Here is a 22,853-nt window from a genome sequence, read left to right as displayed (position 1 = left end):
TGCACTATATAAATAACTGGTAATAATAGTCTCTGTACAGCGCTGCGGAATATGTGTGCGCTATATAATAACTGGTAATAATAGTCTCTGTACAGCACCACGGAATATGTGTGCTCTATATAATAACTGGTAATAATATTCTCTGTACAGCGCTGCGGAATATATGTGCGCTATATAATATAACTGGTAATAATAGTCTCTGTACAGTGCTGCGGAATATGTGTGCGCTATATAATATAACTGGTAATAATATTCTCTGTACAGCGCTGCGGAATATGTGTGCGCTATATAATAACTGTTAATAATATTCTCTGTACAGCGCTGCGGAATATGTGTGCGCTATATAAATAACTGGTAATAATAGTCTCTGTACAGCACCACGGAATATGTGTGCGCTATATAATAACTGGTAATAATATTCTCTGTACAGCGCTGCGGAATATGTGTGTGCTATATTAATAACTGGTAATAATAGTCTCTGTACAGCACCACGGAATATGTGTGCGCTATATAATAACTGGTAATAATAGTCTCTGTACAGTGCTGCGGAATATGTGTGTGCTATATAATAACTGGTAATAATATTCTCTGTACAGCGCTGCGTAATATGTGTGCGCTATATAATAACTGGTAATAATATTCTCTGTACAGCGCTGCGGAATATGTGTGCACTATATAATAACTGGTAATAATATTCTCTGTACAGCGCTGTGGAATATGTGTGCGCTATATAAATAACTGGTAATAATAGTCTCTGTACAGCACCACGGAATATGTGTGCGCTATATAAATAACTGGTAATAATAGTCTCTGTACAGCACCACGGAATATGTGTGCGCTATATAAATAACTGGTAATAATAGTCTCTGTACAGCGCTGCAGAATACGTTTGCGCTATATAATAACTGGTAATAATAGTCTCTGTACAGCGCTGCGGAATATGTGTGCGCTATATAATCACTGGTAATAATATTCTCTGTACAGCGCTGCGGAATATGTGTGCGCTATATAAATAACTGGTAATAATAGTCTCTGTACAGCACCACGGAATATGTGTGCGCTATATAAATAACTGGTAATAATAGTCTCTGTACAGCGCTGCGGAATATGTGTGCGCTATATAATAACTGGTAATAATAGTCTCTGTACAGTGCTGCGGAATATGTGTGCGCTTTATAATAACTGGTAATAATAGTTTCTGTACAGCGCTGTGGAATATGTGTGCGCTATATAATAACTGGTTATAATATTCTTTGTACAGCGCTGCGGAATATGTGTGCGCTATATAAATAACTGGTAATAATAGTCTCCGTACAGCGCTGCGGAATATGTGTGCGCTATATAATAACTGGTAATAATAGTCTCTGTACAGCGCTGTGGAATATGTGTGCGCTATATAAATAACTGGTAATAATATTCTCTGTACAGCGCTGCAGAATATGTGTGCGCTATATAAATAACTGGTAATAATAGTCTCTGTACAGTGCTGCGGAATATGTGTGCGCTATATAATAACAGGTAATAATAGTGTCTGTACATCGCTGTGGAATATGTGTGCGCTATATAATAACTGGTAATAATAGTCTCTGTACAGCGCTGTGGAATATGTGTGCGCTATATAATAACTGGTAATAATAGTCTCTGTACAGCACCACGGAATATGTGTGCGCTATATAAATAACTGGTAATAATAGTCTCTGTACAGCGCTGCGGAGTATGTGTGCGCTATATAATAACTGGTAATAATCTCTGTACAGCGCTGCGGAATATGTGTGCACTATATAAATAACTGGTAATAATAGTCTCTGTACAGCGCTGCGGAATATGTGTGCGCTATATAATAACTGGTAATAATAGTCTCTGTACAGCACCACGGAATATGTGTGCTCTATATAATAACTGGTAATAATATTCTCTGTACAGCGCTGCGGAATATATGTGCGCTATATAATATAACTGGTAATAATAGTCTCTGTACAGTGCTGCGGAATATGTGTGCGCTATATAATATAACTGGTAATAATAGTCTCTGTACAGCGCTGCGGAATATGTGTGCGCTATATAAATAACTGGTAATAATAGTCTCTGTACAGCGCTGTGGTATATGTGTGCGCTATATAATAACTGGTAATAATAGTCTCTGTACAGCACCACGGAATATGTGTGCGCTATATAAATAACTGGTGATAATAGTCTCTGTACAGCGCTGCGGAATATGTGTGCGCTATATAATAACTGGTAATAGTCTCTGTACAGCGCTGCGGAATATGTGTGTGCTATATAATAACTGGTAATAATAGTCTCTGTACAGTGCTGCGGAATATGTGTGCGCTATATAATAACTGGTAATAATAGTCTCTGTACAGCGCTGCGGAATATGTGTGCGCTATATAAATAACTGGTAATAATAGTCTCTGTACAGCGCTGCGGAATATGTGTGCGCTATATAAATAACTGGTAATTTTATTCTCTGTACAGTGCTGCGGAATATGTGTGCGCTATATAATATAACTGGTAATAATAGTCTCTGTACAGCGCTGCGGAATATGTGTGCGCTATATAAATAACTTGTAATAATAGTCTCTGTACAGCGCTGCGGAATATGTGTGCGCTATATAATAACTGGTAATAATAGTCTCTGTACAGCGCTGTGGAATATGTGTGCGCTATATAATATAACTGGTAATAATAGTCTCTGTACATCGCTGCGGAATATGTGTGCGCTATATAATAACTGGTAATAGTCTCTGTACATCGCTGCGGAATATGTGTGCGCTATATAAATAACTGGTAATAATAGTCTCTGTACAGCGCTGCGGAATATGTGTGTGCTATATAATAACTGGTAATAATATTCTCTGTACAGCGCTGCGGAATATGTGTGTGCTATATAATTACTGGTAATAATATTCTCTGTACAGCGCTGCGGAATATGTGTGCGCTATATAATAACTGGTAATAATAGTCTCTGTACAGCGCTGCGGAATATGTGTGCGCTATATAATAACTGGTAATAATAGTCTCTGTACATCGCTGCGGAATATGTGTGCGCCATATAATAGCTGGTAATAATAGTCTCTGTACAGCGCTGCGGAATATGTGTGCGCTATATAATAACTGGTAATAATAGTCTCTGTACATCGCTGCGGAATATGTGTGCACAATATAATAACTGGTAATAATAGTCTCTCTACATCGCTGCGGAATATGTGTGCGATATATAATAACTGGTAATAATAGTCTCTGTACAGCCCTGTGGAATATGTGTGCGCTATATAATAACTGGAAATAATAGTCTCTGTACAGTGCTGCAGAATATGTGTGCGCAATATAAATAACTGGTAATAATAGTCTCTGTACAGCGCTGCGGAATATGTGTGCGCTATATAAATAACTGGTAATAATAGTCTCTGTACAGTGCTGCAGAATATGTGTGCGCTATATAATAACTGGTAATAATAGTCTCTGTACAGCGCTGTGGAATATGTGTGCACTATATAATAACTGGTAATAATAGTCTCTGTACAGCGCTGTGGAATATGTGTGCGCTATATAAAAACTGGTAATAATATGCTCTGTACAGCGCTGCGGAATATGTGTGCACTATATAATAACTGGTAATAATATTCTCTGTACATCGCTGCGGAATATGTGTGCGCTATATAATAACTGGTAATAATAGTCTCTGTACAGCGCTGCGGAATATGTGTGCGCTATATAATAACTGGTAATAATATTCTCTGTACAGCGATGCGGAATATGTGTGCACTATATAAATAACTGGTAATAATATTCTCTGTACAGCGCTGTGGAATATGTGTGCGCTATATAATATAACTGGTAATAATAGTCTCTGTACAGCGCTGCGGAATATGTGTGCGCTATATAATAACTGGTAATAATAGTCTCTGTACAGCGCTGCGGAATATGTGTGCGCTATATAATAACTGGTAATAATATTCTCTGTACAGCGATGCGGAATATGTGTGCACTATATAAACAACTGGTAATAATATTCTCTGTACAGCGCTGTGGAATATGTGTGTGCTATATAAATAACTGGTAATAATAGTCTCTGTACAGTGCTGCGGAATATGTGTGCACTATATAATAACTGGTAATAATAGTCTCTGTACAGCGCTGCAGAATATGTGTGCGCTATATAATAACTGGTAATAATATTCTCTGTACAGCGCTGCGGAATATGTGCGCGCTATATAATAACTGATAATAATACTCTCTGTACAGCGCTGTGGAATATGTGTGCGCTATATAATAACTGGTAATAATACTCTCTGTACAGTGCTGTGGAATATGTGTGCGCTATATAATAACTGGTAATAATATTCCCTGTACAGCGCTGCGGAATATGTGTGCACTATATAATAACAGGTAATAATATTCTCTGTACAGCGTTGCGGAATATGTGGGCGCTATATAATAACTGGTATTAATAGTCTCTGTACAGCGTTGCGGAATATGTGTGCGCTATATAATATAACTGGTAATAATAGTCTCTGTACAGCGCTGTGGAATATGTGTGCGCTATATAATAACTGATAATAATACTCTCTGTACAGCGCTGTGGAATATGTGAGCACTATATAATAACTGGTAATAATAGTCTCTGTACAGCGCTGCGGAATATGTGTGCGCTATACAAATAACTGGTAATAATATTCTCTGTACAGCGCTGTGGAATATGTGTGCGCTATATAATAACTGATAATAATAATCTCTGTACAGCGCTGTGGAATATGTGTGCGCTATATAATAACTGGTAATAATAATCTCTGTACAGCACTGTGGAATATGTGTGCGCTATATAATAACTGGTAATAATAGTCTCTGTACAGCGCTGTGGAATATGTGTGCGCTATATAATAACTGGTAATAATAGTCTCTGTACAGCGCTGTGGAATATGTGTGCGCTATATAATAACTAGTAATAATAGTCTCTGTACAGCGCTGCGGAATATGTGTGCGCTATATAAATAACTGGTAATAATATGTCTGTACAGCGCTGCGGAATATGTGTGCGCTATATAATAACTAGTAATAGTATTCGGTACTTGTGAGTTATCCGGGCGTCCGATTTTTAAATCGGGTCGGATCGGGACATCGCATCGCATGCGACCATCGGATGCGATGCGATGCGATGCGATGACCCGATTTTTCCATAGGAATCAATGTTAAAATGGACTGAGTCCATTTTAACATGGAATTCAATGGGAAAAAGGGGTCCTTTTCATACCCCTACTATCCAAGTGGGCATGGAGTTGGATATAAACCTGTGGCGAGCGTAGCGAGCCACCGAGCCCGAAGCGTGGCGAGCGTAGCGAGCCCCGCGAGGGGACACGGAATACGGTCCCCTCGCGGGGCTCGCTTCGCTCGCCACGCTTCGGGCTCGGTGGCTCGCTACGCTCGCCACAGGTTTATATCCAACTCCATGCCCACTTGGATAGTAGGGGTATGAAAAGGACCCCTTTTTCCATAGGAATCATTTTAACATTGATTCCTATGGAAAAATCGGGTCATCGCATCCGATGATCGCATGCGATGCGATGCGATATCCCATCGCATCGCATCTGATTGTATGCCTTAACTTAAGGCATACAATCAAAAAATCGGACGCCCGGATAACTCACAAGTACCTAATATTCTCTGTACAGCGCTGTGGAATATGTGTGCGCTATATAATAACTGGTAATAATAGTCTCTGTACAGCGCTGCGGAATATGTGTGCGCTATATAATAACTGGTAATAATAGTCTCTGTACAGCGCTGCGGAATATGTGTGCGCTATATAAATAACTGGTAATAATAGTCTCTGTACAGCGCTGCGGAATATGTGTGCGCTATGGCACTGTGGTACTTTTATGTTAGTTGGATGCCCACTAAGCTATTTGCTTAGTGGGCTATTCTGCGTAGGAGCATCGCATGGGCCATTTTAAGGGCCGTGCGATGCGATGCGATTTTCCTATGTAATTTATACACTGCTCTCTTAGCCCCGGGGGATCGCATCGCATGCAATTTTATAGGGTGTACGATGCCATGACATTAGGTATACAATAATAGCATTGTATGACATACAATGAGGTTTTAGGCACCCCCCCACACACACACACACACACTATCCACGCCACCCTGAAGCGTGGCGAGCGGCGGTGGAACGCGCCCTCAGACCTTTTCATACCCCCACTATCCACGTCGGCGTGGAGTTGATTTTATATATAACCTCATTATATATCATACAATGCTATTATTGTATACATAATGTCATGGCATTGTACACCCTATAAAATCGCATTTGCGATCGCATGCGATTTTGCGGGAGATGCGATGCGATCCCCCGGGGCTAAGAGAGCAGTGAATAAATTACATAGGAAAATCACATCGCATCGCATGCCCCTTAAATAGGCCCATGCGATGCGATGCGATTTTCCTAAGTTACCGTACGTATGCTAATTAGGTGCCCAACTAACATATAAGTACCGAAACTGTTCATAAATAAATAAATGATTTTTATTAAGGAAGCCTGTGTGTTATATACAGTACTGTACCTGTATGTGTGTGTTATATACAGTACTGTACCTGTATGTGTGTGTGTTATATACAGTACTGTACCTGTATGTGTGTGTTATATACAGTACTGTACCTGTATGTGTGTGTTATATACAGTACTGTACCTGTATGTGTGTTATATACAGTACTGTACCTGTATGTATGTGTGTGTGTTATATACAGTACTGTACCTGTATGTGTGTGTTATATACAGTACTGTACCTGTATGTGTGTGTGTTATATACAGTACTGTACCTGTATGTGTGTGTGTTATATACAGTACTGTACCTGTATGTGTGTGTGTTATATACAGTACTGTACCTGTATGTGTGTGTGTTATATACAGTACTGTACCTGTATGTGTGTGTGTGTGTTATATACAGTACTGTACCTGTATGTGTGTGTGTGTGTTATATACAGTACTGTACCTGTGTGTGTGTGTGTGTGTGTGTTATATACAGTACTGTACCTGTATGTGTGTGTGTTATATACAGTACTGTACCTGTATGTGTGTGTGTTATATACAGTACTGTACCTGTATGTGTGTTGAACGCATTGTCCTGATTGGTTCAGGTGGTGCTTCTCTACCTGTTACTCACCTGGGGCAGAGCTTACATCAGTGTTTTTCAACCACTGTGCCGTGGCACACTAGTGTGCCTTGAGCTGTTCTCAAGTGTGCCCCCAAATGTAGAGATGCCCAAACTAGTTTACAGCCACCACCAGTTCAATTGTTATTTACTGGTCTCTTATTTTCCTGTAAAGGGCCAATGTATTTTATTTTTGTTACCTGTGGGGACCAGTGTGATTGCTTTTTATATGGGGGCCAATAGGTTTTTTTTTTAACCTGTGGGGGCCAATGTGTTGCCTTGTATGGATCTCATGCTGTGCCTTGGCAATTTGAAAATCTTATTTAGTGTGCCGCAAGGTAAAAAGGTTGAAAATCACTGGCTTACATGGTCAGCTACACAGATAGGGCCAGTGATTCGCCCCAGGCATACCTGACAATCCTGGCCTGCACCATACCTTATCCTGTAGCTGTGTGTCCTAAAGCGTGGGGCAAATACTAGTTTAGCGACGCCAACTAGGATCATACAATGGGCCTGATTCAGACCCAATCAGATGTGGCCGAATTTGGCCACGTTTCCGATGTTGGGGGTCTGCGCATGTGCAGCCGCCTCCAGCGAATATCACACTCGCCAAGGCGTTTGCACGGTCAGTGGCGGGCGGGCTGGGGTAGGGGAACACCCCACATTTTATTAGCGCCCCCATAAAAACGCTGGGCGTCCCCTGGGAACGCAGGCGCGGTGATGCCTGCTCGTGGCTGGCGGGTGGCTTACATCACATGACGTCAGCGCCCGCCACGAATTCGGAGATCAGTGGCCATCTGAAGAGTATTGACTGACTGCTCAGACCGAAGGCTGCAGAAATCATTCGATGGTCAGCGACCATCGATTGATTTCTACTCCGTTTGGCCGCATGCGACGGAACGTGTAAGTGGGGCCGCTGATAGCGCCGCCGTACCCTGGTATAAAAAATGGGGCGTGGTCAACTGGAGGGGGAGTGGCCCCCCATCTCCACATGGCTGCATACAAATACAGGGATTGACTCAGCAGGAGGGGGGTGGGGGCGAGCGTTTTGGCAGATGGCGTTTACCTATTCGCTCGGCTGCGAGAATACGGAACCTAGCGATCAGGTCGGAATCAGGCCCACTATAAGTCACTGTTTTTCTTCATATATGAAGCTATAATCCTGTAATAGGCACCCCCTAATTTATGTCCCCCTTCCTATTGCTAAGCATGGGGGATTCTCTCACTCAGGATATACATGCGGATGCACAAATCATCCTCTGTCACTGACTCCTTTATACACCATCCAAGCGCTGATATTATTTATTATCTCACACACATCCAGATGAGGCAATGTCACAACATGGGGGAGACATGAATGGGAGATTGAGCGCTGAGCCCATTCCTATCTGTCATACCCTCCTAATGGGAACCATATGATGGACAGGGAGAGACAAGCCGCTGGTGCCCCGTGTGGTCATAGCTGGTAGTGCACCATCTATAATCCTGCACATTTACCATGATCGTTTGAATAACTGTTTTGTAGATTTACCATAAATGCATTTTCTTTGTATTTGTCTTTCCCTAAATGATACATAGTAACATTCAGCAACAACCTGTGGGTGTGTTACAGAGGTTATCGCAGTCCTGGGATCATAATATTAATGTCAGACATCGGACGCCTTCATTCATTTCACGCTAAATTGTACCGGGGCCGAGTTTTCCTGTCTCTGATGAAACCATCGGATGAAATAGATTTTAAATGCAGAAAATAATACATCCACGTGAGCCGGTAACTAGCTGTTATATAAATGGCTGCGCTAGAGACACCGGCAGAGGAAACGTCTCTTCAGTAGCTAAACGTTCATGCTGCACTGCAGGTGGGGCAGATGTAACATGCGCAGAGAGAGATACATTTGGGTGAGGTGTGTTCAAACTGAAATCTAAAGGCGCCAGTATTTACCCTGCACAGAAACAATGTAACCCACCCACACCTAAAGCACCGTATACACTGGGTGTATATGAGTGATATAACTCTCATGGGTCCTTAATGACCCCTATGTCACCTGCCGACATTAATAGGTTGTATACATGTGCCAATGCCTGCGCCCCATCAGTCCCCGCACGCCGTGTGTGTAATCCCCATATAACGACTCTGATGCTTATTCTCCCTACAGTGAAGCCGGACCCCCCGGAGAACGTACTGGTGAAACCGGTCCGTAAGAACCCCCGGAGGCTGGAAGTCACCTGGCAGACCCCCTCCACCTGGCCAGACCCAGAGGCTTTCCCGCTCAAGTTCTTCTTGAGGTATCGCCCGCTAATCCTTGACCAATGGCAGCATGTGAGTACAGCACCGTCGTCTGTGTTTCTCTGGGTATCCCGTCGTTAGGTCGACATGGTCAAAAGGTCGACACAATCAACGGTCGACATACGTTTTTCATATATTTTTTTAAAACGACTTGATTATACTTTATTATCCGTGTGGGCGTAGTGTGCCAAGCGCATCGATGGTCTGTGCCGACATGTGTCAGCACAGAAACAAAACCCTGAAAATATCATGTCGACCTATTGATTGTGTCAACATTCTGGCCATGTCGACACTTTTCCTGTGTCGACCTTTTGTCTGTTGACCTAGACCCTCGTTCTAATAATCCATAACCGTTTCTCTGTCAACTGTGGAAAGCGTTAAAGCTGATGCCCCTATTATCCCTTGGCTGATGCCCCCTATTACCCCTTGGCTGATGCCCCCTATTACCCCTTGGCTGATGCCCACTATTACCCCTTGGCTGATGCCCCCTATTACCCCTTGGCTGATGCCCCCTATTACCCCTTGGCTGATGTCCCCTATTATCCCTTGGCTGATGCCCTCTATTACTCCTTGGCTGATGCCCCCTATTACCCCTTGGCTGATGTCCCCTATTACCCCTTGGCTGATGCCCCCTATTACCTCTTGGCTGATGCCCCCTATTACCCCTTGGCTGATGTCCCCTATTACCCCTTGGCTGATGCCCACTATTACCCCTTGGCTGATGCCCCCTATTACCCCTTGGCTGATGTCCCCTATTACCCCTTGGCTGATGTCCCCTATTACCCCTTGGCTGATGCCCCCTATTACCCCTTGGCTGATGCCCCCTATTACCCCTTGGCTGATGCCCCCTATTACCCCTTGGCTGATGCCCCCTATTACCCCTTGGCTGATGCCCCCTATTACCCCTTGGCTGATGCCCCCTATTACCCCATGGCTGATGCCCCCTATTACCCCTTGGCTGATGCCCCCTATTACCCCTTGGCTGATGCCCCCTATTACCCCTTGGCTGATGCCCCTATTACCCCTTGGCTGATGCCCCTATTACCCCTTGGCTGATGCCCCCTATTACCCCTTGGCTGATGCCCCCTATTATCCCTTGGCTGATGCCCCCTATTACCCCTTGGCTGATGCCCCCTAGTACCCCTTGGTGGAAGCCCCCTATTACCCCTTGGCTGATGCCCCCTATTACCCCTTGGCTGATGCCCCCTATTACCCCTTGGCTGATGCCCCCTATTACCCCTTGGCTGATGCCCCTATTACCCCTTGGCTGATGGCCACTATTACTCCTTGGCTGATGGCCACTGTTACCCCTTGGCTGATGCCCCCTATTACCCCTTGGCTGATGCCCCCTATTATCCCTTGGCTGATGCCCACTATTACCCCTTGGCTGATGGCTACTATTACCCCTTGGCTGATGCCCCCTATTACCCCTTGGCTGATGCCCCCTATTACCCCTTGGCTGATGCCCCCTATTACCCCTTGGCTGATGCCACCTATTACCCCTTGGCTGATGCCACCTATTACTCCTTGGCTGATGCCCACTATTACCCCTTGGCTGATGCCCCCTATTACCCCTTGGCTGATGCCCACTATTACCCCTTGGCTGATGCCACCTATTACCCCTTGGCTGATGCCCACTATTACCCCTTGGCTGATGCCCCCTATTACCCCTTGGCTGATGCCCCTATGACTCCTTGGCGGAAGCCCCCTCACCCTCCGCAGAAGGACGTAGCCCCGCTTTGTGCCGCCATTGTATGGATTGTAGCCGGACATAGCTGATATATGTAGACATTCTCTGTAATTAGTAATGTGATGGGGAATTGTCTGTGGTTTGTTTTTACTATATGACACTAATAAGCATATAATGACCAAGCAGTAATGTCCTTTATTCAGCGGTTCAGCTTATAGAACCGCCCTGTACCATGGCTGACCCTGACCATGTTCACAATTCAGGCGCAGATATGAAGACTTGGTGACAATGACAATGGTATGACCGCTATATAGGGCTGGTGTGATATTGTGACATCTGTAACGGGGGATTGCGGAAATGCTGGAGGTGACAGAGGAAGGAGGTGGGGCTATGCAAACGAGGGGCTGATTCTGAGATAGTAGTAGTGCAAGAACAGCAAGTCATCTTGTCTAGGGATGGCCATTGACCACCGATGAGTCATAATCAATGTTTTTGGCTGATGCTTTTGCCATTGATGGGGAGAACCCGATGTTTCCCCTCCATCGATGGCATAGCCTAACTGAATGGTTCCCAGGACACGGATCATAGCTCTCCCCCTGACACCTCTGAAGCCTTGTCTGCATATTCTGATCGCCCACAGTAAAGGAACAGTGGTGACCACCAGTTGGTGAAACCAGCGATGGTCATCCATTGCATAATTGGAAAACATCAATATTGCCATCGATGGTTACCACACCGATGGCCATCCCTAATTTTTTGCTAAATAACACCATGCTGTGCTGCAGGGGGCAGATGTAACATGCGCAGAGAGTCAGGTGTAGGATGGGCATGTCCCAGCTCAGAGCTACATGTAGAAGCGGCCAGTAACTAGGCCTCTGGGTAACACCGTGCTGCGCTGCAGGGGGCAGATGTAATATGTGCAGAGAGTCAGGTGTAGGATGGGCGTTTCCCAGCTCAGAGCTACAGTACATGGCAGTGCAGGATAAAAGCTGTCCAGCGTGTGTGGGCTACATGCAGAAGCAGCCAGCGTTTACCCTGCATGCAAATGAATAAATGCATGAACCCTCCCTCCAGTGCAGTGTGGGTATTTCTGGTGCAAAGTTTTTTTTTTTTTTTTACTTTGCTCCCATCTCAGTCTTTTGCCCGATAATAAAATGCCCCTTTGCCCTTATTCCACCGCCTGTAAGTGTGAGAATGGCGTTCATCTGGATAGACGCCTTCCTGCGCTGGTGCTCCGCGCTGTTACACGCATTGTCCCGTGTCTGCAGCTAACACATGTACTGTGTCTCTCTGTAACATGTTGGTGATTACACATATATAAAGTATGCGGCGTATTAGCAGATTGGACACGTGAAACATCTGGCAGCCCTGGACTCAGCGTTCGCAGTGTGAGCCCCCTCAGATGCGGCTCTCGCTCTCTCTCTACCTCTTCATTACGCTGCCTGCACTATATTAATGCTCTCCGCTGCGTGAAGAGTGAAACCTGAGATAAGTACTTGGGTCCGAGAAGTGTAATTTCATAATATGCTGCCAGTGAAGCGATTAAAAAAATCCATTAAGTAAAAGTTATACGATGAACCTTCTGTTCCGCTGCCACAGGAATATTCCGCAGAATCTTTCTGATTAATCCCATTATTGCAGCACACATATAGTGCGGGGTGATTGCACGTCCCGCTGCAGAAGTGGGGGAGTCTCCTCTCTAAATACTGTAAGCGATATGGTGCGAGGTCCAGATTTATGACAGTTTAACATCTTGGTAAATTCTTCCAGTCGCTGTGTAATACAAAACAGATGAGACTGACTGTCCGGGATAGTATTAGCATGGTAACGTCAGAAACAGAGTCAGGCGATTTGTGGCGTGCCAGCTTTTGTGGAACTGCAAATACCAGCATGTCCTGTGTCCCAGAGCAGGGGAACTTGTGTCATTACATCTCTAATGGAACCGTAATCCAGGTAATGCTGGCACCTGTAGTTCAGTAGCTGGGGGAATGTCACAGGTTACTTGATCACAGCAAAAATCTGATTGGATCATTTGTATTTCCTTGGCGTATAGAATTATATTTCTGTAGATCTTACAGTGTTTGGAATAAAAACTGCAGCCTACAAACAATGTAGGCAGATAGTATATACACTAGCCCAATATGAGATTCTTGCTTATCGCTTCCCTAACGAGCCAGTGACATCACTGAGAGTGCAGCCTATCCAGTCACTAGGAGCCAGTGACATCACTGAGACTGCAGCCTATCCAATCACTAGGAGCCAGTGACATCCCTGAGAGTGCAGCCTGTCCAGTCACTAGGAGCCAGTGACATCACTGAGAGTGCAGCCTATCCAGTCACTAGGAGCCAGTGACATCACTGAGACCGGCCTAGCCAATCACTAGGAGCCAGTGACATCACTGAGATGGCAGCCTATCCAGTCACTAGGAGCCAGTGACATCACTGAGACGGCAGCCTATCCAGTCACTAGCAGCCAGTGACATCACTGAGATGGCAGCCTATCCAGTCACTAGGAGCCAGAGGCTTTAAGATCTACAGTATGGCTGTACTAAGTCGCCTCCCAGTTCTTCTTGTGTTTGTTTTTCCTGTCTGTGTCTGGACGTTACCTAGTTTGGGTTTGGTGTAACAGAAGATCAGGTGAAAACTTACAATCTAAATGCAAAGTTATATTTATATTTTGTTGTGGTCCACTCACCCTTGTGACCAAGGGCGTAACTACCATAGGTACAGGGGGTGCGGCTGCTATGGGGCCCACATGTATCTAGTTACGCTACTGCTTGTGACTACTACCACAAGGACAGATTACACCTCATGTAGTATATTGTTGGTTTGTTGTGTTCTAGTCCACCCTTTTTTGAACATTAGAGATTTTCTTTAAACCTGTAATATGCAAATTTTATTAAAATAATCAGCTAGCCTGGATTGAATGGGAATTTCCCTTTCTGTTTCTGTATTGTAGAATAATTGATATTATTGTCACGGTATCTCGTTATGTGATTGGAATAAGGGATGTCGCTGTCAGCTGACACAGGAGTTACTTCCATGTGTTATACTGACATTTCCCAGGCTCCTCCTGGGACTTTGGGGACAAATCACTTCTGCGTTTGGTGCAGTTGTGTCGGCATCCGAGAATCCCTCCAGTGTCGTATTACATAACACGGATCAGTAACAGGGGACCAGCGCATGATCCGTGCACCTAGAGCCCCAGCCTGGATCCTCAAGGTCATGCCAATGACCCTGGGGCAGGTTTCCAGCCTTATCATGGCTTAATAAGGAAGTAAGAGCATCATCCTGGCAGATAGTGCGGGCACATCTGGGCAGAGCCGGGTAATATCCTGATCTCCGTCCCTGGCACTCTGCCATGGCACACTCTAATTATTAGGCTGTTCCCAAGGACCTCTAGGACCTGACTGAAAGCTCCGTGCACTTAATTCAGCAATGTCAATTAGGACAGGCAGTGCAGAGGAAGTCAGGAGATGAGGGCACAGCTTACGGAAATTAATATGCAGTATTCATGGGCTGCTATCGATCCGAAATGCATTACCCCTCTCTGCAGGCTGCGCTGTTTTACCTCTAATGCCTGATTCAGCACCTGCAGGAGACAGGGCGCACGTGAGAGGCTGGGGAAGGTCGCAGCCAGAACAATGTCTCCTGTATAATAAGCCCAGCGTCTGGCACATTAATAGCCCTTCGCCAAGAGTATACGCTGATATATATCCTCCGGCGTTACCAAGTGTTACACATCTGAGGCTAAAGGTGTCTTGTAACCTTAAATATTCCTTACAGGGTCATGGTGTGTTACACTGTTCTTACCAGGACTCTGTATGAATCCTCCTATCAGCATATTGTACATGATGTCATTAGGTGTGGGGAGAGATGAAGGACCCCCCAATCTGCCTGTCACATGACAACAGCTGGTACCGTATCATCTCCCTGCAGTCCCCTGTATCTTCCTGGGTGTAGTATGTTATCTCATCAGGAACGTTAGAACAGGGGCCCTGATTCAGAGGTGTTAGCAAATGCAAAATCTTTCTTAAATGGACCAAACCATGTGCACTGCAGGTGGGGCAGATGCAACATGTGCAGAGTGACCTGGGTAACACTATGTGTACTGCAGGTGGGGCAGATGCAACATGTGCAGAGAGACCTGGGTAACACCATGCTGCACTGCAGGTGGGGCAGATGCAACATGTGCAGAGAGACCTGGGTAACACCATGCTGCTCTGCAGGTGGGGCAGATGCAACATGTGCAGAGAGACCAGGGTAACACCATGCTGCACTGCAGGTGGGCCAGATGCAACATGTGCAGAGACCTGGGTTACACCATGCTGCACTGCAGGTGGGGCAGATGCAACATGTGCAGAGAGACCTGGGTAACACCATGCTGCTCTGCAGGTGGGGCAGATGCAACATGTGCAGAGAGACCAGGGTAACACCATGCTGCACTGCAGGTGGGCCAGATGCAACATGTGCAGAGACCTGGGTTACACCATGCTGCACTGCAGGTGGGGCAGATGCAACATGTGCAGAGAGACCTGGGTAACACCATGCTGCACTGCAGGTGGGGCAGATGCAACATGTGCAGAGAGACCTGGGTAACACCATGCTGCTCTGCAGGTGGGGCAGATGCAACATGTGCAGAGAGACCTGGGTAACACCATGCTGCACTGCAGGTGGGGCAGATGCAACATGTGCAGAGAGACCTGGGTAACACCATGCTGCACTGCAGGTGGGGCAGATGCAACATGTGCAGAGAGACCTGGGTAACACCATGCTGCTCTGCAGGTGGGGCAGATGCAACATGTGCAGAGAGACCAGGGTAACACCATGCTGCACTGCAGGTGGGCCAGATGCAACATGTGCAGAGACCTGGGTTACACCGTGCTGCATTGCAGATGGGGCAGATGAAACGTGCAGAGAGACCTGGGTAACACCATGCTGCACTGCAGGTGGGGCAGATGCAACATGTGCAGAGAGACCTGGGTAACACCATGCTGCTCTGCAGGTGGGGCAGATGCAACATGTGCAGAGAGACCTGGGTAACACCATGCTGCTCTGCAGGTGGGGCAGATGTAACATGTGCAGAGAGAGTTAGATTTGGGTGGGGTGTGTTCAAACTGAAATCCAAATTGCAGTGTAAAGCAGTCAGTATTTACCCTGCACAGAAACAAAATAACTGCCCCAAATCTAACGCTCTCTCTGCACATGTTACATCTGCCCCACCTGCAGTGCAGCACGGTGTTACCCAGGTCTCTCTGCACATGTTGCATCTGCCCCACCTGCAGTGCACATGGTTTGGTCCATTTGTTAAAAAATGTGCCCTGCGATCAGGTCTGAATAACCCCCTGGTAACAGATTCATGTCTCCGCTCCTGAAGGACGAGGCGCCGGTCTCTCACGCTCTCCCCGCTGTGCGTCCACCCTTATAATTCCTCCTTCACGGCGCTGATTAATCCCTGATACTCTGTAAATATTTACCTACCAAATATAGCAATTTGCTTAATAGACTTTGATGCAGGTAATTGGCCGGCAGCAAATCAGCCCGGCCGCCTCACCGGGAAGGGGGGGGGAGTTGGCCGGATTACTAAGGCCTCCCGTGAGTGTGACACTAGGCCTGATTCTGATTGACATTCTCCCTGCGTGTTTGCACAGGGGGGCGATGTTCAGCGACTGCGCTTAATCTTTTGTGCAGCCGCTTGTTGCCAACGGGCACGTGGATCATTCACCGGCCCGTTTGCACTTAGCGGGCGTCGGGTGGCGGCAAAGAGTCACTCCCATGGGAATGCCGAGTTTCATGAAAATACGCCCATGATGCGGGTGCCGGGAGCAGGTGTGGATGTCAGCTGCCCTCCGGGTCCATGTACAGTGAAGCCGCCGATCTGAGACTCCTCTCTGGTGTCTTAAGGTGCCCATACACTAGTAAGATTTATCTTCAGATCTGGCTGGTTGGAACATAAACATGGTTATGGATGAGTGACAGTTTGTCAGTTTTCCAGCATTTCCAAGCAAATGGTCAACTGTCATTTGCTCTCATCCATAACCAGGTTTTTGTTCCAACCAGCCAGATCTGCAGATAAATCTGCATGTGTATGGCCACCTTCAGATCTGCGATCGCTGTAGAAATCATTCGATGGTTGGTGTGCGAGGGGGGCGGATGGCCGTGCAGGCGGCGTTAAGATGACCCAAATCACCCCCATTATCTCATTATACTGTGCGTAGGGTTATTATAGCCCCTTCTGACACCAGGCCGGCCAGTGAATCCCACTATATTCCTATCTGTCTCATCGTCTCCTTCCTGCAGGGTCACTGACTGTAAGTGAAAGGGGTTTTTATTAAGCCACAATGTTCTTTGTATTATGTACAGTTCCCTGGTTTACAGCGGGTGCTAAACATAAAGTGTAAACACACAGAAACATCTATTAACCAGGGTGATGATGAGTGTGGGGATAAAGGGATAATTACTGTGTGGGAAGAGCTCCCTCTAGTGGACGACGTGGGTAAATCACTATAAGTGTGATGTCATCTCAGTCGTCGCTGAACATAAGAAGCAGACAGAAGGGTGTAAAGCCTTAATGCACATGTACTTTTGTGACGTTACACAACAACTTTTATAGGGAAATGCGTGGACTTGTAGGTCATGGTGGTGAGACGCGCGTTTATATCACACGGCGGGGAGCGGTTGGGTGTATTGTGGTGGGTGTTAATCACTTTGGGGTTACTGTTATAATTGGCTTTAATGACGACACAAAGTGTCAGTGGTTGTACAGGCAGATTACAGTAGAACACACGAATCATATATATGTTCAGACAGTGGAGGAAAAAACCCATTGTATAGGGTGAGATTGTCTAACAATAGAATAGAGTGTCTGACTGCAGTTCCACAGACGAAGGGTTCGAATCCTGGGTATGTGAGCATATTAAAATGTAATAAAAGACAGTATAACTGAATAACAAAGAGCGCTCAAGCTAAGTTGATGAATGGGGGGGGGAGACAGGCGCAGTCCGCAGATGTCGGCTTTATAGCAGAAGGAAGCTAAAAGTGAAAGTAATTAAAGCAGATCATTAACTAGTGCCAGCATTGCCTCCTTGGTCGACCGTTTGCTTGTGTCAACCTAATGACCATGTTGACCTAATGCACGTCAACCCTTTTGATGTGTCGACCTTTTGACTGTCAACTGAGACACAACTGAGACACTATAAACCCAACAACCCATACCTGTGGAACGCTCCTGTCTCCCACTGCGGCAATCTCACACAGCTTCCAGGAGATGGCTACGTACATGGGTAGTAGCCTTGGTGGCCATCTTGGTACAGGGTATGAAGCTTCCCTGGAGGATTAGCAATGTTTTCTCCATCAGGATCCACAGAGCTATAGGTAGGAGGGAGCAGCCCTGTATACAGGCCGGCAGGAGTCATCCTTCCGGCTGCGGCGATCCCAGGAAGCCCCCACTGTTGTCCCTAAAGATGAACAATTCCGGCTGTGTGCTGTCTTTGGTGCAGGTGGCCAATCCCACTGCTACTTTATCTCTCTCTCCAAGCCTTAGTACATAGAGCACTTAGTACATATGCCTACGTGTCTCTCTGTGAGGAGCCTTTCACAACTATCTGCCAGTGTTCCGGCTGATTTCCACAGCGTACCTTGGGCCTCATTCAGGTTGGTTCCGTAAGCTGCGACCATCACATTTCACGGAGCGCCTGAGACGTCGCTGATTCCCCTCAGTAACATGTGAGGGGTTGTGTAACGTGAACACGTCCTCGCGCCTGCCTCCGCTGCAGAAGAAGTCATTCGATGGTCACCGATTTCTCCCGCCTTCACAAATACAAATCATTGGAAACTGACTATTGTTTGGGTGCGCCTGGACGAAGATGAGCAGTAGCCATGGAAACGCCCAGCATGTTCATGGGGACGCCCCAAAAATGCTGGGTGTCCCCATGGGTGAGCCCCATACCTGCACCGTCCGGCCCACCCCAATGCCAGTGTACGGCTCGGCGACTATGCAAGTCCCGAAGCAATTCACAAAAGGGAACGCATAATAGACAATGCAGCCCCCAAAACATCGGGATGGGGATGAACTCGTAGAATCCCCCGTGAGGGAAATCCCTAAATCCTGCGAGTACAGCCATTTCCTCAGGATCTCCCTTCGATAAATGGCCCCTAATCGCTTCAACTTGTCGCAGGTGAATCAGTGCAACTCCGCGGCGCGTCCAATTACCCGCTACAGTACAATACGGAGCGCGGCACAGTCACTCCGCGCCTCCATTATTCATCACCGTCTGCTGTTCTCGGCTGTTTTATTCCGACTTTTTGGAGTATTAACAGTAATCTCCGCGGATATTGCTTTCATCATGGAGGTCTTATGGCGGCTTATACATCGCCTGGCGTCCATTGTATTATTAGGCCCAATGAAAGGTATCATTGCGCCTACAAAGGATCCAATTTCTTCCCAGACAGAGGCAGCATGAAAGATTCTCCTTATCGCACCACTTATCTGTGACCTGCGTATGGCAGCACTCCGGGGTGCCCACAGGAATAATATTCCTCTTATTACAATAGGTCTGCATTTATATCCCGCTTACCCGCTAGTTAGATGGAGAGATGATGTGAGGTTCTTACAGCAGGTGCAGAGAAGACTGTTAACCTGTTGTGCGCCGGCTGGGAAAAGACGGGACATATGGCTGCATATTATATGATTAAACCTCTGATATACAGGGGGGTCACAGGGGGTAACATCCCATGTGAAACAGAACTCCCATCTTAGTACATCTCGCCCATTATATCCAGCTCTGTAGCGGGAAGCCTCCAACTCTCCAGCCAGTGTCTCCGCCACCTATGGTGATGTCGCAGCCTGGGGCAACGCCAGCATCTAGAACAAGACGTTGCAAGGACAGAATTACACGCCTGCAACATTTATGAGTTCCTGTCGGGTCCCTTTTCCTTCTCCCGAGTAGTATTCAGGGTTCTCATGTGCGAATAGACTGCACCCGACATACTGTATGTAATTGCAGCCAGGCGAAAATAAACTCTTATTTAATTTCTATTGCTACATTGTAATAATATTGTTCTACATAATTAATAAGAAAATTATATTATGACTAATTCTGCAGTTAAGTATAAATATCCATGTATAATGCAGCAGCCAGTGTGGTCTGTGCGGAACGGAACAGCGGGAATACAGGAAATAGGATCTGTGCGGAACAGCGGGAATACAGGGAACAGGATCTGTGCGGGATAGCGGGAATACAGGGAACAGGCTCTGTGCGGAACAGCGGGAATACAGGGAACGGGCTCTGTGCGGAACAGCGGGAATACAGGAAATAGGATCTGTGCGGGATAGCGGGAATACAGGGAACAGGCTCTGTGCGGAACAGCGGGAATACAGGGAACGGGCTCTGTGCGGAACAGCGGGAATACAGGGAACGGGCTCTGTGCGGAACAGCGGGAATACAGGAAATAGGATCTGTGCGGGATAGCGGGAATACAGGGAACAGGCTCTGTGCGGAACAGCGGGAATACAGGGAACGGGCTCTGTGCGGAACAGCGGGAATACAGGAAATAGGATCTGTGCGGGATAGCGGGAATACAGGGAACAGGCTCTGTGCAGAACAGTGGGAATACAGGGAACAGGCTCTGTGCGGAACAGCGGGAATACAGGGAACGGGCTCTGTGCGGAACAGCGGGAATACAGGGAACAGGCTCTGTGCAGAACAGTGGGAATACAGGGAACAGGCTCTGTGCGGAACAGCGGGAATACAGGGAACGGGCTCTGTGCGGAACAGCGGGAATACAGGGAACGGGCTCTGTGCCGGATAGCGGGAATACAGGGAACAGGCTCTGTGCGGAACAGCGGGAATACAGGGAACGGGCTCTGTGCGGAACAGCGGGAATACAGGGAACTGGCTCTGTGCCGGATAGCGGAAAATTCAGGGAACAGGATCTGTGCCGGATAGTGGGAATACAGGGAACAGGATCTGTGTGGGAATACAGGGAACGGGCTCTGTGCCGGATAGTGGGAATACAGGGAACAGGATCTGTGCCGGATATCGGGAATACATGGAACAGGATCTGTGCCGGATAGTGGGAATACAGGGAACGGGCTCCGTGCGGAATACAGGGAACCTGCTCTGTGTGGAATACAGGGAACCAGCTCTCTCCGGAATAGCGGGAATACAGGGAACGGGATCTGTACGGGATAGCAGGAATACAGGGAACGGTCTCTGTGCCGGATAGCGGGAATACAGAGAACGGGCTCTGTGTAGAATGTGCGGAATAGCTGGAATACGGGGAACCGACTCTGTGTGGAATAGCTGGAATACAGGGAACCGGCTCTTTGCGGAATAGCTGGAATACAGGGAACCGTCTCTGTGCGGATTCAGCACATTTTCTAAGTGATCTGACTAGACTGCTTAGAAAATGACCCTACTTTGCTCCGTGTGTGAGGGCCATAGCAACGCGTGGCCCGTGCGATTAAGATCATGCATGAAGGATAAAGTTAGTCAGAATGCCAGTCAGGGTCCAGTGTTATCACCGGAGGAGAACAGGGTCCGGTGTTATCACCGGAGGAGAACAGGGTCCGGTGTTATCACCGGAGGAGAACAGGGTCCGGTGTTATCACCGGAGGAGAACAGGGTCCGGTGTTATCACCGGAGGAGAACAGGGTCCGGTGTTATCACCGGAGGAGAACAGGGTCCGGTGTTATCACCGGAGGAGAACAGGGTCCGGTGTTATCACCGGAGGAGAACAGGGTCCGGTGTTATCACCGGAGGAGAACAGGGTCCGGTGTTATCACCGGAGGAGAACAGGGTCCGGTGTTATCACCGGAGGAGAACAGGGTCCGGTGTTATCACCGGAGGAGAACAGGGTCCGGTGTTATCACCGGAGGAGAACAGGGTCCGGTGTTATCACGGGAGGAGAACAGGGTCCGGTGTTATCACCGGAGGAGAACAGGGTCCGGTGTTATCACCGGAGGAGAACAGGGTCCGGTGTTATCACCGGAGGAGAACAGGGTCCGGTGTTATCATCGGAGGAGAACACTAGCCCTGACAGATCGCTCAGCACAGCCACCCCGTGTGTAGGCCCCATAACAGTATCTAATAACTCTAGGGGGAAATTTACTAAGAATACGAATACGACTCCTGCCGATACAAATTATATACGGTCGCCAAATGCAAATATGAGCTGGCAGCCTGCACAGATCAATCAGATCTGTGCAGGCTGCAGTGTGAAAATAAAATAGTCCTGGGTAAGTGGGGTCCCCCCTCCAGAATTGACCTACCCAGGCCTCGCTCAGACTGTCTGTCGCACAGTTGTGGAACGGTCAGAGTTATGTACAGACTGCACACACTGGACATACAGTATCATTAGATTACAGGGTATGAATTCTGTCTATAATAAATAATAATAACAGTTTTATTGTCATCGCAATAAAAAAATTGAACAACAACGAAATTACAGTACGAAACATAGAAAGACAACAATTAACGATCTTGGTTAAAATCAATAATTGCTAAAGGAAAGAAACTGTTTCTCATACGTGTAGTTCGTAGCTTAGGAAGCCTTAACCTTTTCATTGATGGTAAAAATGAGAACATATGGTAATAAGGATGGTGGGGATCAAGCATAATACTATCTCTCTTACGCCGGCAGTTCTTAACAAAGATCTCTTCAGTAGAGGGCAGCTCACAGCCTATAATAGCTGCTGCAGAATGGATCACCCTGTCCAGTTTAAT

General features: G+C 46.8%; 1 protein-coding gene across 4 annotated transcripts in view; it reads left to right on the top strand.

Moving 5' to 3' along the window:
* CNTFR (ciliary neurotrophic factor receptor) overlaps nt 1-22,853 on the top strand; it is a 532,905-nt gene that overhangs the window by 475,448 nt on the left and 34,604 nt on the right. For all 4 annotated transcript variants that reach the window (XM_083155439.1, XM_083155437.1, XM_083155438.1 and 1 more), the window contains one exon: nt 9,308-9,471. In XM_083155439.1, the coding sequence (XP_083011565.1) occupies nt 9,308-9,471 (164 nt within the window). The remainder of the gene's footprint in view (nt 1-9,307; nt 9,472-22,853) is intronic.

This window comes from Crinia signifera, chromosome 1 (assembly GCF_055691185.1).
Source record: "Crinia signifera chromosome 1, ASM5569118v1, whole genome shotgun sequence".
In the NCBI taxonomy this organism is placed as follows: domain Eukaryota; kingdom Metazoa; phylum Chordata; class Amphibia; order Anura; family Myobatrachidae; genus Crinia; species Crinia signifera.
This window is presented reverse-complemented; position numbering and strand designations above follow the sequence as displayed.